At 44.4% G+C, this 17977-nt stretch overlaps 1 protein-coding gene across 4 annotated transcripts in view; it reads left to right on the top strand.

The window, feature by feature from the left end:
- Positions 1 to 3451: 3451 nt before the first annotated feature.
- Positions 3452 to 17977, top strand: part of MBOAT1 (membrane bound O-acyltransferase domain containing 1) — a 98675-nt gene continuing 84149 nt past the window's right edge. The window contains exon 1 of one of the 4 annotated variants that reach the window (XM_053603454.1): positions 3452 to 3925. In XM_053603454.1, the coding sequence (XP_053459429.1) occupies positions 3827 to 3925 (99 nt within the window). In that variant the 5' untranslated portion in view covers positions 3452 to 3826. Of the gene's footprint in view, positions 3926 to 3945; positions 4063 to 17977 lie in introns of those variants that run through there. The other 3 variants (XM_053603455.1, XM_053603453.1, XM_053603456.1) reach the window with 3 other exon arrangements.

A 17977-nucleotide genomic window follows, 5' to 3' on the forward strand; every position in this document is an offset into this window, starting at 1 on the left:
ACAGTATTCATGGGAGTGTTGGGGTGGAGGTTGGAGAGGGCAGGCCCACATGTCTCAGGACACCTAAAGACTCCAGGGCCATCAGGTGAGGCCTAGTTTGCTCCCTGTTTCTCCACTTTGCAGCCAACCACAGATTCTGGCAACACAGGATTTTGTCTATATTTGCGAACATTATCTTCCACTGCACTTTATCATTCAGAGGACACTTCTTTGGCAATTGTAACTATTTGGAAGACAGCCAAAGAAGCAGGAAGTGAGACAAAAAAAAAAAAAAAATCCTCTGAATGTCCAAGACAGAATGGCATGGAGTTTAATATACTGCAAATTGAAATGCTTCACTTCTTCCAGAACCCCTCAGGCACTCTGCCAAAGCCTAGCAACTCTACAGCATTGAGTTCCCCAGATCATAGGCGAACCAAAGTAGCTGGCAAGGCAGAGAGTGACAAGTGAGATATGAAACAGAAGAGATGGAAAAACTACACAGGAGACACCGTAGTTGAGAAAGTATACTTTCTTGGGCACAGTTTAGTGCAAGGACAAACTCTGGAGAGTCTATGGACTCTAAGACATCACTGTACTGTGGGATGGGTTCTTATTCACAATAATGCCTGACTTATCAGTTACAATTCAGCTAAGATCACTGTCTCCATTTAACAAAATGGAGACATGTACAATGCAGTTTAGAATGCTCTCCTTTCTAAAAGACTAAGGGTAAAACCTACAATGTTAGCACAGCTAAGCGGAGTTCACTAATATTTTTGGAATTACATTCTGACAGGTTATTTCACATATAATCTTTCATTCAGTCCTTATCCCAACTGCAAGATATATTTATTGTTATTTCCACTTTACAGAGGAGGACACTGGGGCTTGGTGAGGTTAATTGATTTGCTCAAAGTCCTCAAATCAGTAAAAGGGAGTCCTGGTCTTCAGACATAGTTTTGTTTTGCTCAGAAGCCTGGGCTCTGTAGATTTTCATTACCTGCCTCTTTCCTACCTTTGAGGCTCAAGGGTTGACTGCTTGGAAGTTGTCCAAAATCATATTTATAAGCATCTTTCCTAGTATTTTTAGTTAATGGCAGTTTGTTAGCAGGCTGTATTTCTCTATCCAGTTCTCAGGATCCCGTTTCTGATCTGGGTTATCCTAAGAAGTTTCTTTCACAGATTGGTATGTTATTTTGTATACTTTGTCCTTGGACATGTCCGTATCTCTCTGATGTATGCACATAGGCAAGCACACTGAGATGATGTGTGTTACTTAATATTGGATGACTAAATGATACAGTATTATTAGGGGAAAAATGCTGTGACTCACAAGTCATATTTAAATCTGGTAGATGTTCAGTTACATTCATCGCTTCATTTTCTGAACATGTACAAATATAAAAACAATGTTTAATGGTGATCCAAGGTTGGAAAACATATTAGGTAGGTAGGCAACACAGATCAGTTGCACTAACACAGGAAGGAAAGGAGCACTGATTGCAAAAGCTAATTCCCCTAGTTTGTGAGTGATGGTTAAAAAAACTGCTCAAAAAACAAGAGTGGTACCCATCATGGATCAATTTTGATCATTCTTCACATCAGCTATTCTAATGTTAAGGCTGGAGTTTAATGCCCTATTTAGGCAAAAATTTCTGCTCTTTTCCTGAAGGTGGACTCCTAGTATAATAGAAAGATTTGTGTATAATTAAAACAGTGGAATGCTCAAGTTTGATGCCTACTTTTGTGCTGTTTACTAGCTATTTATAATACATAAGGATTCATAATACTAAGAAATTTAGTATTCTTATGAATCAAAATGGAGATGAAATAATAATATAATAATAACACTTGCCCTTCCAATCTCCTACAATCTTGGGGAGGATCAAAGGAAATGATATAAATGAATACGGTAATCATTACATAAATATGTATTGTTTTCATTTTTGCTTATTTTTACATAGGGTCTATCACGATGGATGATTGTAATTCAGTTTTATTGGTGATAATCTTTGGTTGAAGCTAGACTGAATGAATCATTAGAATTTTATCTTCTTGAGGGGTTGTACCTCTATAAACTTTGAAGATGGCTTTAATTCAGTTTTGTTGTTTGATTATCTTAGGCTAGGTCTGGACTGGCACGTAACTGGTGTTGAGTTTTTAATCCGTCCATGGTAACAGGCAACCTCTGAACATGCTAGAATTTTTTGTGGCTGGCCTTTAATTTCAGACCAGTCCTCTGGATGTGCAGTGGATCTGCTGGGTGACATTGCATTCTGAGCAAGGCTCCATAAAATTAAAAAAAACTGACCTTTATTGAGCCTCATTCTCCTGCAGGTAGAAATCAGATGAGAAAGAGTGCTGCTGGCACCACCCCTACCATCCCGTTTTGTGCAGTAAATGTAATGCCTCCTCCACAAAAATGACCAGCCTGTATCAGGTATGTGGGCAGCCCCTTGATAAAGAGGGAAATGCTTTGCTTCAGAGGACGCAACGCATAAGGACTAAGAGCCCAGACCTTGGAATCAAAGAGACATGTTTTACTTAACCTCCCTAAATACAACCAAGTTCCTTAAGCACTTTATCTATTTATTTATTTCTGAGTTACAGTCTCAATTGACAGAGGATGGAAATGATACAGGTGATGGAAACAGACACAGATGAGGGAAAGTTATCAATGTGTGCCTGGCACAGATGTTACACATCTTAGAATCATAGAAACAGTTTCTCCAAAGCCTTTTAAATTCATCTCTAGTGTGACTGGTCCACTCACAACCTGAAGCTCACATGGACAAAGTCTGTCTAAGTCACTCCCTGCCTGACTGGGTGCTCCACAGCTAAGCCTTAACTAAGGAGCAGCTCCCAGCTATTTCAGGAAGGACTGGTTGGGGACACGTGAGCCCACCTTTCTCTGGTGCTCTACCCATCAGTCCAGAGGGCTGCCTTCCTGAAAGCCTTATTCATCAACCAGCATACAGCAATTCCTGGAAAGGATCGTCAAGATTTGTGCTTCTCATAATGTATCAATAGATTCAAAAGTTTCCCAAGTAACAGTATACACGGGTGTCTGAGGGCAGAGAAGTGGGGAAGAGGCATGCAAATAACCTATCAGAATGCACAGAATAAAGTAGTAAACACTGCTTTATTACAGGGGTAAAAGAATTCTCAGGCCAAAGAGACTCAAGTGGCTATAAGCTAGAATCCCCGACTGGAGGACGGTAAAGACGGTGAGAAGCTGGGCACGACGGCGCTCCCCGGCAGCCGCTCGCAGAGGAACCGTTCGCGGCTGGCAAGAACGCGCAGGAACTCCCAGCCGGCGCGGGGACCCGGAGGAGGGCGCCGCGGGACGGCGAAACCGAAACAGGGCGGGACAGGGGTGCGGGAGCGCTCTCTAGAGGAGGCGCCTGGCCGGGCGAGCGCGGCTGGAGGGCGCCATCAGCCGGAGTCGTCTTCCCGCTCCCGCTCGGCCTCGGTTCAGGCCGGGCAGGAAGGGCCGGGCGGCTCTCGGGGGCCGGCCTCCGAATCCCCACTTATCCTCCCTCTTTCCCCCTCTCGGGGCCGTCCCGAGCGGCTGGGCCAATGGGCGCCGAGAGGAGGGGAGCGGGAAGCGGAGCGCGCTCGGCTCGGCCCTCCTACGGCGCCCGTGGCCGCCACGCCAACGCCAACGCCAACGCCAACGCCAAGTTTGCGCCGGTGGAGTTTGCGCCGGTGCGCGCCCGCCGGCCTGCCGCTCAGTCCCCGGCCGGCGAGGTGGCGGTGCAACGCTCGTACAGCCGCTGGAGAGCAGCCGGGCGGGAGGGCGCCGAGCAGGGCGGGGCGGGCCGGGGCCTCCCGAAGATGCAGGATGGCCGCAGAGCCGCCGCCGCCCAGCCTCTTCTACCGCACCACGGGCTCCACCTGTCTGCACCCGCTCAGCGAGCTCCTGGGCATCCCGCTGGACCAGGTAAGCGGCCCGCCAGGGCTGGAGCCTCGACTCCCCGGGCAGTCACCGGCGTGAAGCGGGGCCAGGACTGGGGGAGATGTACCCACCTCCGCACCCCTCCGCCCCCGTAGCGGGTTTAACAGCTACGGATTAGACAGGTGGGGTTTTTTTTTTAAGTTGATGTTAATGTTTTTTTTTTTTTTCCTCTTTGAAAGTGTGAAAAATATTGGTACACACTAAACGGCCAGGTCTTCTGAACTTTAAGTTTTGGATTGCCTCGTTTCCTGTAATCAAGTTCTGAAGTAGTCTGATGAATGAATCCCGTGTCTCTTAAGTGTCAAGTCGTTATTTTTAATTTAGATCACCTTAAAACACAAGCCTGATTAATCTGTAGGCTCTAGTCTATAGATTTTGACCGAGAGACCTTGATGTTAGAGTCTTGTAATGAGACATGTCCAATCAGGGTGACAGTTATTCCGTACCGTGTGTGATGTTCCTTGACAAGAGAGGAGGGACCTATTAGAATCCTTTGGTTTTCCGAGGGCTTTACTTTAGTCATTTGGCTTATCCTGGGAGTTCCAGGCTTTTGAGAAGAACAGGTCAGTGGGAGAAGAGGAACCCTGGTGAAGTTGTTTGGACTCTCCAGGAATTGTCCCCTACCATTAAAATTAAAAATGGCAACAATAGTAATTCCTGGTGAGAGGTCTTCCTGAGGGTTGAGCCTGTCTTACTTGTTCTCTTGTCTGCTTAGGTGCTGCAGTCTAGACCTGCTCAGTGTGCTTGGTAGTGACTCAGTAATACCTGTGCATGTAGATTTACATGGGATCCAGCAGCACATGGTGGAGGGGCCACTGGGCGCCTGTTTTGTTTCATACTGAGTTTTTGCCCAGTTTTCCTCCACTCCCTCTCAGTAGAGCTCTTTTCTTTTCTCTTAACAAGAGCATACCTGCTGCCCGTTCCACTCACATTCCTTCAGCAATGAGGAAGTAAGTGCTGGACGTTGCCTTCTTCAGGTACTGTTTACTGAGCCAGCTTTCCACCTGGCTGGCTCCAAGGATCTGACTCAAAACTCCACCTGGTGTGACCGTTGCCTTCTCATCACTTGCAAAATCCAGAAAGTCAGGAACTTGGGAGAGGGGAACTTGGGAAAGTCAGGAACTTGCCAACACATTTGTGCTTTTTGTGAATTACTCTTTATTTACAGTGAAGATGGGAGAAACCCAAGCACACAGGCAGAGCCAGACATAATAGCACATTCTTTAGCCCTGAAACTAAATATAACTCATAGCTGAATTTCCTTAAGGGGAGTTTATTTTGTACTTACCTCTCCACACACCCTATCAGAATTTCTTTTAGTTGCATTTTCTCTTTTAAGCTATTCTACACAGCTAGAAGAATCGGGAAAGCTTTTTATATGGAAAGAGTTAGATTGTTGAAGGACCATGGCAAGTTACAACCTGGAGGTGCTAGCATAATGCTATTATGACTTTTTTTTTTTTTTTGTGGCTTTGGCCGGGGCTGGGTTTGAACCCACCACCTCCGGCATATGGGACTGGCACCCTACTCCTTGAGCCACAGGTGCCGCCCGGCAAGAGAAGTAGAATTTTGTGTATTTTCTTTTTTGTTGCAGTTTGGCCGGGGCTGGGTTTGAACCCGCCACCCTCAGCATATGGGGCCGGCGCCCTACCCGCTGAGCCACAGGCGCCACCCGCTATTATGACTTTTAACTGCATCCTCCCTCGTCCCTTATCTACTGGGTTTAATGTAAAAGTAACCTGGGTTTAATTTATAAACAAGAACAAAAGCCTTAGGGATGTTTAAGATTGGGAGGGAGGAAGGGATTTCTGGATGAACTGAAGAAAAAAATGTTGGCTATAGACAGAGCATCTTGGATCTCTTGATCTTAGGTCAGTCTGACCACTGCCAGGAGCAAATTTGAATGCTCCTTGGTGGAAGAAGCACTTACGGGACAGTGCCCCAGGTAGCTTTTAGGCCTGAGTAAAATACAAAACCTTAAGCAAAGTGGTTTGAAACAAAACTGTAGCTTGAGGATTTGAAGCTTGGTGTGTTTTTCTCCTTCACATGTTGAAGTTTTTTTAAGGGCCCTTAGACTGACCTGGGTGCGATTCCTACTCTGCCTGCAAACTTCGTTTGTGACTGCCAGCTGGTACTATATCCTCACAGAGCCTTGGCATCCTGGTGGGTAAAGTGGGAGTTGGCAACGAGACCTGCGTTTTGGGGTTGAGCAAGTTTATATAGACATAAAATGGCCTATGTTAGGGAGATCCTTGTATTACACAGGGGACTAGCAGGAAGCATGTCAGCTAAATTGGTTGAAATGAACAGACGAAAATGAATTACTTAGAGGGGTGTGGCATGAACAAAGAAGAGTGAAATGCTTAGATCAGGGGGTAGAGGAGGAAGACGAGGAAGTTCATTGGCGTTGCCCAGTGAGAGCTACACCTATCCCCTGCAGCAGTGGGGAAACAGAGAGAGAACCTCTGCCCTTCTTCCCTCCCTGAAGCTCTTCCATTTCTTGCCAAGGGTCCCCAAGGGTAGCTAACATGGGGTGCTTGGGTGAATTGGCCAGCAGGGGCTCCTCCTGGGCACAGAATGGGCAAGAGAAAGGTGGAGCCCGATCTGGCAGGGCAACCCAGGGATAAGAGCACAGTCCTTGATACGTGTTTGTTCCTGTCACATTGAAGAGTGATTTTATTGGCTGGGGATATGCTCAAAATTATAAAAGGTACATCTCAAGTGACACACATAGTTCTTCATACGTCACTTAAGGATACCGAATACTGTTCCTAAGGTCTTAATATTTACTTTTCCTAATGTTTTAACATTCAGACATCTATTCGTAATTCCTGATTGCACTGCCATGAAATGTCTTCAGCCTCTGGACCTCCCAGTGGCAAGTAGTTTTTTTTTTTTTTTTTGGTAGAGACAGAGTCTCACTGTACCGCCCTCAGGTAGAGTGCCGTGGCGTCACACGGCTCACAGCAACCTCTAACTCTTGGGCTTACGCGATTCTCTTGCCTCAGCCTCCCCAGCAGCTGGGACTACAGGCGCCAACCACAACCCCCGGCTATTTTTTTGTTGCAGTTTGGCCCGGGCTGGGTTTGAACCCGCCACCCTCGGCATATAGGGCCGGCACCCTACTCACTGAGCCACAGGCGCCGCCCAGTGGCAAGTAGTTTTTATCTGCAAAATCCAGAAATATCTGGTGAGCATTTTGCTTTGTGGGTGAAAGACTTTTTCATTCTTTTTAATCAGATTCTTTGATTTATCTGTTCTGTTAACTTCTGGGCACACTTCAGTAGGTAAGCCTGTGTGTAATTATGACTATACTACGGAAAAGTCCATGGTTTTTGTTTCCAGGGATTTTTGCTAGTCTGACGTTCTCCTAAACATGTCAAATGTAAAATCAACTTATTAAAGACAAATATGGCACAATAATTTAGATGCAGAGTAAAGGAAATGCAGGATGACTTAGGGGTCTCTGCAAGTGCTTCCATAGATAATAAGTTTATAAAAACTGCATTTCTAAATAATGAGTCCAGGGAGCAGACATGGAGCTCTGGCAGTTAGTAGGATTATTTAGGTAAATATTTTCACTTACTCAGGATAAATTAAGCAAGAACTTTTCTTTGCCATTTTTTGGGGGAATCAACAAATGGTGGATGATTTTTTTTTTTTTTTTAAATCATCTGCCCATCTTCTCCACTCTGTTTTGCTTGCGGAGTGTGATGTGATCTGCCTTTAAACTAACAAGAGTCTCCTAGGTTTGCAAGACTAACTCAGCTACCAAAATGAGGAGATAGTGATGACGCTATTAATTTATGTGGTGCACAGATCTGTCCTAGGAGCTGTGAAAGCTGAAAAGGAAACTTTCTAGCAGGCTTTAAGGAACTTCCAATTAATGGTGGGGAATTCTGGGTGCCACAGATTTTTTTTACCTAATGGCAAAATGCCTCATACTTTATGTGTGCGCATAAAGTATCAATTTAATGTTAAGTTAGAATTCTTCATCTGGGTTTCAGTTTTTCCCTTAATTTAGCATCAGCAGAAAAAGAGGCAAGGGAAAAATAGACCAGGAAATAAGAATCCAGGAAATGATTTTGAGATTAAAGCAAAGTTTTAGGATTGTTAATGTAAGCTCGTGTTGCAGTTTAAAAGAATGAATGAATAAAGACCAGCTCTAAAGACCTGGCACTCTGGACTAATGGTGATGCCACCTAAGGGTTTTGGTTATTCCACTGGGGCCTGTGGACCACAAAGTTTCTTTACCCTCTGGAGCTGGTAAAAGTGACTTGGTCCCTTGGCCATGCTTGGAACACTTAACCTGCAGTTCTCTTATCTAAGTCTTGCCCTTTGTTAAAAGCGTAGCTCACATTGCACAGTCATTATTAAATCAATTAAATATTTACTGAATGTTATAGTGCCAGGTACCTGGCTGCATGGTAGGAATACAAGTATGAAATAAAATCAAGGTCCCTGTCCTGGAAGAGCTTATACTAATAGAAAAAACCAAAGGTCCATAGAAATGTATAGGTGTGTATACTCATGGACCTGTGTAGGAACTGCACGGGAGTTTGTAGAGGAGCCCAAGGTAAGGAAGTCCATGGGACATATTGGAGTCCTTACTATTTACATTTGACACAGCTGGCATTTGACACTTGGTAAACGTTACCTTATATTGTTATCTTGCCGTGTTTATAAGCCAAATTTCCAAACTAATTTAAGGTCTCCTTGTGATTGAGATTTTATCCTTGTTTGCATTCCTTGGAAGTAGCAGGTGCTGAATAAATTTTTATCATTAGCAATAATGTATGCCAATGCTAATGTTATAAATTATCAAACTTCACTGTATAGAACCTTGTTTTGTAAGTGCATGGTAGCTCTGCCTTCATGGGGTCATCTAATGTGTTATGGACACTTCTTCCAGGCTGTACTCTTAACCCAGGGGCTTTGCAGTTCACTCCAGCTCAGGATGGGTGTGGGCCTCTGGCAGGCCATAGGGCACCAGCCCTAGAGAGAGCCACTTTATGTTTATTTTTATGGCCTCAGTCTCTGCAAAGGCAGGTCTTTTCTCCCCACATAATACCCTGTCATTGTCTGATACTAAAAATGATTGGCTTACAAGAGGAAATTGATTTGGTTAGATAGTAAACAGCAAAAACAGAAACTTGTCTGTCTTCCAGGGATTCCTGGGGCTATGCCAGGAATAGAGTACTAACAACCCTCAGGAAGCTCACTCAGGTAGGATAGCGACGCATATCCCAACCAGCGGTGCTCATGGCCAGAACTGGCAGCAGCAACCTCAAAACTTATTAGAAATGAATCTTCTCAACCTGGGTGTACCTTTTCCTTTGCCTGGGGGGCAGACTCAGGGATGGCTGATTTAATGAGCCCACCAGGTGATTCTGATGTACCCTGAAGTTTGAGAATCACTGCTGTCCACAGATGGTTGGGGAGTGGACTCAAATGAATCAAGCCCTGTGGTGGGGTAACAGAGGGAGGGACCCTTTCTGCTTTTTGGAGAGGGAGAAGGTGTGGTTGTCAGAGAGTGCCTCACACCTGGGAAGGAGCATGAGTTGGGTCTGGAGGGATGAATAAGAATTTATTCGGCAAAGTGGGGAGGGCCATGCTGGGTAGAAAGACCAGCAGGTGCATAGGTGTGGAGGCCTTTAAGTGTTCATTCAGTGAACTAAAGTCCACCTAGGTGACTGGGTGAGTGTCACTGTGTCGCCTGTGGGACTTTAGGTTGGAGAGAAAAGCAGGGCCCTGGTGAAGTATTTGTACTTCATCCTGCAGACCAGGGGTTGGCAAACTTCCTGTAAAGGGCCACACAGTAAATAAGTATTTTTGGCTTCGTTGGGCCATACAGTGCTGCCATTACAGTGCTGCCATTGTAGCATGAAAGCAGCCATGGATGATATGTAAGCAATTGGGTGTGGCTGAGTTCTCACACAACTGTATTTTTGGACATTGAAATTCAAATTCCATGTGATTTTCTCATGATTTTTCTCATGATTTTCTCATGTCATGAGAAAAACGTAAAATACATTTGTAGCAGGCAGGCCACACAAAAACAGGCAGTGGGCTAGATTTGGCCTGAGGGCAGGGGCTTGCAGACTCCTGTAGACCAGATTTCCTCAAACCTGATGCATGGATCATTGTCAGAATCTGCTGCGTTGGGTATTTCTGGGATCCAAGCCCAGATCTACGAGATCTGAAGATCAGGGTGCAGGGGCCTCCCTGGGTAATTTTTACATCAACCAAGGTTTGAGAGCCATTTCTCTAGTCAAAGGGAAGACATTGGATAGTTGGAAGTTGTGAAAAGATTTTCATTTGGTGAAGTGGTATAGGAGTCATCGCTGGGTGAGGTGGGGTGGAGGAGGAAGTGAGATTTCGAGGAGGAGCAGGCTCCTTGTGGTCTATATGGGGGATGCAGACCATGCTGACTAGGGTCAGTGGATGGGTTGCTGAGTATAATCAGCTCACTGGAAATTACACATTTTTAGAGGCATGAATATAAACTAAGGGACTACATGGCCCTTGTATATAGTGAAATGGGTAGTTGGATATTTTCAGAGAAAGTTGTTGGGAAGTTAAGAAATATGGGTGTTAAAAGATGCTGACAAGGAGTCGGAAGGGATGAAGATGAGAAGAGAAACAGCCCAAGATGAAGGGACTTGGAGGAACAGGTGCAAAGGAAGCGAGAGAGCTGGAGGGCTGGGAGGTGTGAGCCGGTTTCCAGGGAAGTCTTTCTGGGCCAGGATGTGAGTGTAGGGGTGGAAGTCAGTTGAGTTTTAGCATGCCAGGAACAGGGCATTTGACGGTTTGTTCTCCTCAACATAGAAGCTGACCAGGTGAATTCATGGATTTGAGTTAGAGAAGAAGACTGTGAGGTCCTTAGGATGTCCAGAAATGTGGAGTAGATTTGGACAGCAGTGGGTAGATTTGGACAGCAGGAGAGAGAAAGAGGGTGTGGCCTGCCCTGCTGCCCTGCACCTGGCTCTGCAGACAGCCTTTGTTGACTGTTAAAGAGTCTGTGCTAGGTCTCTAGTGAGGAACAGTTTTATAAAAGGATGACGAAGAAAAATGGTCCAAAGCTGCAGGGGAGGATCTGGAGAAGCCCTGACCTGCTCCTTCCAGCTTTGATTTTGCTGTTGTAGTGGCAAAATGGGAGTTTAGGTGGGCTTTGAGAAGGTTGGCAGTGGCAGGAGGGAGGCTGTAGGAGGATGTCTCAGAGAAGGGGGAGGAGGAGGATGTCAGGAGCCCATGAGGGTGCTTCTGGGTGAGAAGTGGTGCTTGTGTGCCAGGTGTGAGAGTTGGGACAAGTGGGAGGGAGGGTGCTCCTTGGGCTCCCCAAGTTCTGAAAAGGTGGTGTCCAGTGACAGACCTGGAGCTTTGCCATCCCTCCTGGAGCTGCAGATTAATATGGTGGGAGGTTCTTTCATGTTTTGAAGAGATTGCTGATGGCAGGTGGAGGGTGACTTTTGGGAGCAGCCCAAGAACATGAAATGTGGCTGTGTTGGGGGTAAGACTGTGAGGTGTAAACTCCCAGTTGCATACAGTTGGAAAGCACAGGGTTGGTGGTGTTGGGAACTCTCCTCTCAGAGCCGGCATAGTGTGAGTCGTCTCCACCATGGGAACTGGGGAAGTCTAGTGGGTGGCTGGTGGCTAGATCTGACAGCGTTTGAAAGGAAGAGACAGTATTTAAAGCAGAAGCTGAGTGTGTCCTGGAGCATTAGCCTATTAGCCTTCCTGTTGTGAACAAGAGGTGGCTGTTGGCAACAAGGCTCAGTTCACCAGTCTGACCTTAGGACACCAACACTCCAGATATCAAATGCTTATACCTTCAGCCAGCTTCTCTGTATGAAGGTTAGTCCCCAGATTCCAAGTTAAGAAACAGCCTCCCCCACCCCCCGCCAATTTATATCACTTGCCTATAGCTGGGAAGGGGTGGAGGCAGATCTTGAACCCAGAACTGTGGCGGGAGGGTGTGTTCCAGGACATCCCAGCCACTGTTTCCCTGTGCACTGTACTTTCCCCACAGTGGACTGTTTACTTCCTGTCCCTCAAATAGAGCGTGTCTTCCACACCCTTCAGTCCCTGCACCTCACTTCCTTCTCCCTGGAGGTTTAGTCTTCATCCTTGTTTCAAGGCCAGGCCCTGGGATCACCTTCTATCTGCTCTGTCACCCTGGCCTCCCTCGCCCTCAGGGCCAAATGGACCCCTTCCTTTTTTTTTGTTTTTGTTTCTCCATGGCACCTTGTCCATACTGTGCCGCTGTGCTTCTAGTGCCGTAGATTATTTACTGAACTCTCTGCCCTCCCTAGCTCTCGGAGGCTTCTTTCCATGGTCACTCACTGAGCTCTGTGTGCCATGTACTGAGCTAGCTGGGGTAAGAGGTTAGTAAGTGTCTGTACCTCCTAGGAGACAAGCCTGTAAGCACCTGTTAAACTGCTGGATTGCCTGTAAACCCTTGTAATACAAGCTGCTCAGTGCCATTGCCAGAGGACATGGGGCCTCAGCACCTAGGGGCTTCTCCTGAGAGAGTTTTGGGGGAAAACTTCCTGGGAACTGCTGCGTTAAGAGAAGGACAAGGGAAATTTGTATGGAGGAAGGGCCAGGTGGGACAGTCAGAATATTCCAGGAAAAAGAATATTGGACAAAAGCACTGAGACTCCAGAAAAGAGTCACATTCTTGTTTTATTGTTTGTTTGTTTTTTGAGATAGTCTTACTTTGTTGCCTTTGGTAGAGTGCGGTGGTATCATAGCGCATACCAACTTCAAACTCATGGGCTTGAGCAATCCTCTTGCCTCAGCCTCCCCGAGTAGCTGGGACTATAGGCGTGTGCTCCTATGCCCAGCTCATTTTTCTAATTTTAGTAGAGATGGGTGGGGGGAGGTCTCACTCTTGCTCAGGCTAGTCTTGAACTCATGAGCTCAAGTAATCCACACACCCTGGCCTCCCAGAGTGGTAGATTATTGGCATGAGCCACTGCACCTGGCCAAGAGTCACATTCTTTGTGAGCAGTGACCACTGCCAAAGAAGAAAATTTCAGCAAATCGAGTTTAAAGACCTGTCTTTATTACTGATTTATGAATTGGGTAGCATCCCATGTGTAAAATAGAAAAGCTAAGGTAAGTGGAAGAGGTGGGCTTTATGTGCAGAAAAGGCTAAAGGAAAGCAGAAGTAAGACTTGAGAAGCAAAGTCACTTTCCTTAGAAGGTTAAAAAAGATGAGACTTTCTTGTGATGCCTGCTTAGGTAGAGTAGGCCCCTTTCTGGTGGTTGCTGTAAATCTCCTGTGTTCCTGAAAATTAGCCCGTGTTAAAGTTCAGTTTGTTTACATGGCTCCTTAGCACCCGTGACTCCATTCTGGTTTGGTCTGGTCTGGTCTGCTGGGGCCTTGTACAGGAGCTTGGTCCAAAACAATTCCCACCCATTTTATTTAACACTATTGAGGATGAATCTAAGCTCAAGATAAAGTAGGAACTATATACATGTTTGTGGAAATGAAATGGAATTTTATTTACATTCTTAGATTGGAATGAATGACTAAATTAAAATAAAATTAGGAGCCTGTTCTTTTTACCAACTGACTTAGGCCTAATTTTTAACTTGAAAGTTCTTTCACGGCTCAGTTGCTGATAGTTAAATGTTAATTTGTAATTGTTTAAATATGACATACAGCATTCCCATTTTTTTTTTTTTTGTTTGGTTTTTGGCTGGGGCTAGGTTTGAACCCGCCACCTCCAGCATATGGGACCGGCGCCCTACTCTTTGAGCCACAGGCGCTGCCCAGCATTCCCATTTTTATTGTGTAGAGTTCACATACTCATCACTAGCAATTTTAAATGCAGATTTTAATATCATTTTTGGGACCATTTGGCTCAAATTTGTGTGAACAACCTGTAGATACTTCTTTTGGCTGTCTGAAGTCAAGTCATATATATAAAAGATGCTGTGTGGCCAAATAGCCAAATACCATCCATCTGTAGTATGGCCTCAGCATTACATTTATAAAAAAAATTTCATGAAAAGGTTATGTCCAAAGAGATGATCTGGACATAACTTTTGTGCCAGCAGCTTGGAAGAAGAATTTAGTTTATGTCATGTAGTAATGGAGGCTGTGTGTGTTTCAGAGGCTTTCTATTTTAAGTAAGTCAACCCTTTTGGTAAACAAGATAAAGGGGAAACTAGCTGCCGGCTTATTAATGGCAGCTTTCGCCAGGATGGCACAAAGGAGAGTAATCAGTGGGAAAAGTAACTGCAAGTAGTTAGTGTTGGTTAAAAATGCACTTTACTGAAAGATCGCTCTCCCTTTGGGCTTAAGAAACATGAGTGTCGGCAACAAGAGGAACTCATTAACGTATTTGTGATGTGTTTGTAGTTATTCAAAGAAAATGTGCCATTAGTGAATTACCTACTAACTGCCTTGTAAAAGTGGAGCTCTGCTTTTAACTTTAAAACATTAAAAGTTATCAGTGGTTAATCTGTCATGCATTGGTGATACTGATCTAACTTGAGGTATGGTTTTCAAAGTCTACAGTAGCCTTAAAGCAGTTTGAAGTGTTGAATGAAGATTTCTGGGCTGATCGTGCTGGCAATTTCCAGCAAACCATTTTATGTTATGAATATTCCATTCTCAGGTTTATTTACCAAAACAACAGCAGAGAGCTCAGGTTTAGTTTCAAATTTGGTAAAGAGCAAGGTACATTTGAAAAGTGTGTATTCAGATTGTTCTAAACTTCTGTTTCAAACAAGGAATTAACATTTTAAAATACTGTGTTTTGTTTTTTTTTTTAAAACTCGGTCTCGTTCATCATTCTGTAGCTCTCCCTTGAAACAGCTGAGTCAGCAAAGGTACGCAGCCAACGGTTGCTAAGGCCCAGAGGAAGTTGCTAAAACCAAAAGTCATTTTGTGGAATTTCATGAAGTGGTTTAAGCGTGGGTGTCATTAGATTGAGACTTCTTTTTTTAAAATTTCCGATTACTATGAGGGTACAAATGATTAGGTTACAGTGTTTGCATTTGTTAGGTAAGGTCCCTGTGGTAGTTGTGTCCCACACCAGAAGGGGTGCCATGTCCCCTTACCGTGTGCCCATTAGGTGGGAGCACCCCGATGGATTGAGACATCTTTGTTTCTAAGACTTTTCTAAAACTCCCCCTATATTTTGCTCTTTGTTTTTATTTTTATTTATTAATTTTTTTAAAATGCTATTTTTACTGATGTTTTTAGTGTTTATTTTATATAAAGTTTTAAAAGTCAGTTTTCCAAATGGGTAAACTGTGCATGCTTAGTTATCCAAGTTACAAGCCGAGAAAGGGATCATATGAAAGGTCAGTGCCCGTCACTGCCCCAGCTGGCCATGTTACCCGCCCCCCCAACTGGTAGCCCCCGTTGCATTACTTTAGAGACAGTCCCTGGAATAGTCTGTGTTTACACATGCCCAGAACTTTTTTGTCTGTTTTCTGACACAAATTATAGTGTATGGTTCTTCCACTTTTCTTTTTGTTGTTGTTGCAGTTTGGCCAGGGCTGGGTTCGAACCCTGCCACTGTCAACGGTATATGGGGCCAGCCCCCTACTCAATGAGCCACAGGTGCCACCTGACCTTTTTGTTTTTAAGTTAGTGTCTTTTAGAGGTTAATTCATAGCTGCATAACCAGAACTCTAGTGAGTTTTGACTTTCTTTTTTTTTTTTTTTGTGGTTTTTGGCCAGGGCTGGGTTTGAACCCGCCACCTCTGGCATATGGGACTGGCGCCCTACTCCTTGAGCCACAGGTGTCACCCGACTTTGACTTTCTTTGTGCCTTTTCTGAAAGCTCTGCTCTGTTCTTCCAGGAGTGACTTTGTCCCTTAGCAGATGTTGGAAGTAGGGGAGTGAGAGGGTGTCTGTGATGGCAGCGCCTCTTCGTCCTCTGCTCATGTTCTCCAGGAGTGCCCCTCTCAGTGGGACCCAGGGTGGGAGGAGGCAGAAGTTGGGGGTTTGCTTCCAGTGCCCTCAGATGGAGAGAAATGACTCCGGACTCAGAAGTAAGGACGTTAAAGATCCCCTCATCCTCCCTGCCTTAGGGATTCAAACGGCTCTGTCTCTAACTGGCCTCTTGGCAGTGGATTTCTCCGGAATTCCTGATATCCCCATCTTCTGGAGATAATGCTCTTTAAGATCAAGTCAGCTTTGGGATTCCACAACCTTCAACTGCAACATAGAAAGGTTGGTTTTAGATTGTAAAAATACCACAATTCTGAGAGTAATGACCACATAGACTACTTTTCTTTCCAGTCTTCACTGGACTTAGCTAAAAGGATCGCATGGTGTATTTTGCTTTCTTATTGCACTAAGTGAACGTGTGCCTTTCTGTGCATGTTGGCTGAAGCGATTCCACCTCTTGGGCTCTGGAATCTTCTCTCTCCTTTCTCCTCTTTAGAGTAAGGTCATGACGCCTTAGGAACTTGTGTGCTGTATTCTGGAAGAAGAGTTTTTTTTTTTTTTTCTTCTTGTTTTCTAGGGATGTTGAGGTGTTTAGCTTCCTTTCTCCATCCTGAGATGTAATTGCCCAGCGTCTCCAAGAATAAATGTTAACGTTCCTACACATTATTTAACAAAAGGGAAGCAAATCAATATTTATGTGGAATTAAATTTGAAAGCCACTTTATACAAATTGTGGAAAGAAGGAAGAAAGTTTTGTTTTTCTTTTTTCATGTATGCAGACGTGGATAGAGTTTACAAAAAGGAGTTAGTAAAAGACTGTCTTTCTTTTCCTTTTCTTCTTCTTTTTTTTTTTTGGTACTTTCAACCTCAATGAGTTAACGTTTATCTCAGAGTAAGTTGCAAAACTTAAGTTGACTCACATGTTTTTTTTTTTTTCCCCTCTATCTTTCCACTGACGTTTTGAGAGTATTTTTAGATGTGTCTTTATCTGATTGCCAGTTTTGTTTTTTTAGAAGGGCAAACGGAGGCTATAAACTAAAAACAGTCATTTCATGAAGATACAGGGTGGAGCCCTGTTCCATCTTAACAATGAGCAATGAATTTTGGCTGTGTATCTTAGCTAGTTGAAATTGCAGAGAGAATCCTAAGGAAGCCTGTGGGTTGTGAAATGATGTAGAAATTGACCACTTACGACTTTTCATGAAAGGTGAAAAACCATCTCTTGTGTACTTGGCAATCTTTAAACATTTGTTAGAATAATTTGTGTCTAGATTTGATTCTCTGTTATAAAGTTTTCTGAAGAACTGGAGAAGTCAGAGCAAGAAAAACGGTTATAAGAAAAATAACTAGGCCAAAGATTGCCAAACAAAAGGAAATGAACTTAAAATGAGTAAAGAGTTGACTAAGAAGGACGAAAGCCAGAGGATGGTGGAGGGGCCTTCTGTGAACACCTTACAGTGCTGGTTAGGTAGCCAGACGGGGTGGGGTGGGCCCTGGACGCATCTCATTTCTTGAAGAGGACCTGGAGCTTGATGGTGTCTGGAGAGTTCCTTTGTTCTCTTATTTGTAGGGAGCTCTCTTTCAATCGGAAGGTGTCAAAGGTCTCACCAGCATTCTCAGAAGTGGCTTGCAGTTCTTCAAAAGATTGTTCTTTGCTTCATAATAGATGGGTCACATTCTTAGCTGATTTTTAAAAAACAAGCTTCTTACTTTGCAGTAGTTCTATGTTTAAAGAAAAGTTGTAAAGTTAGGACAGAGAGTTTTCATGTATGCTTCACCCACGTTACCTCGGTGTTAACATCTCACACAACTGAGGTATCGTTGTCATATCGAAAAAACCAACACTAAGTAGATAAATTAAATAAACTCCAGACTTTTTGAGTTCACCGATTTTCTCATTAATGTTCTTTTCCTATTCTGGGATCCCATACCTTATAAATTCACCTATTTAAAGTGTACAGTTGAATGTTTTTTAATGCATTCACAAGCTTGTACAACTATTGTTGCAATCTAATTTTAGGACATTTTCAACCCATCTGCAAGAACCCCAGCTCATTAGTGGTCCCTCTTTCCCCCAGATCAGACCTCCTTGATCCCTGCTTCCCCAACCTGGCAACCAC

This window comes from Nycticebus coucang, chromosome 9, assembly GCF_027406575.1.
Source record: "Nycticebus coucang isolate mNycCou1 chromosome 9, mNycCou1.pri, whole genome shotgun sequence".
NCBI lineage: Eukaryota > Metazoa > Chordata > Mammalia > Primates > Lorisidae > Nycticebus > Nycticebus coucang.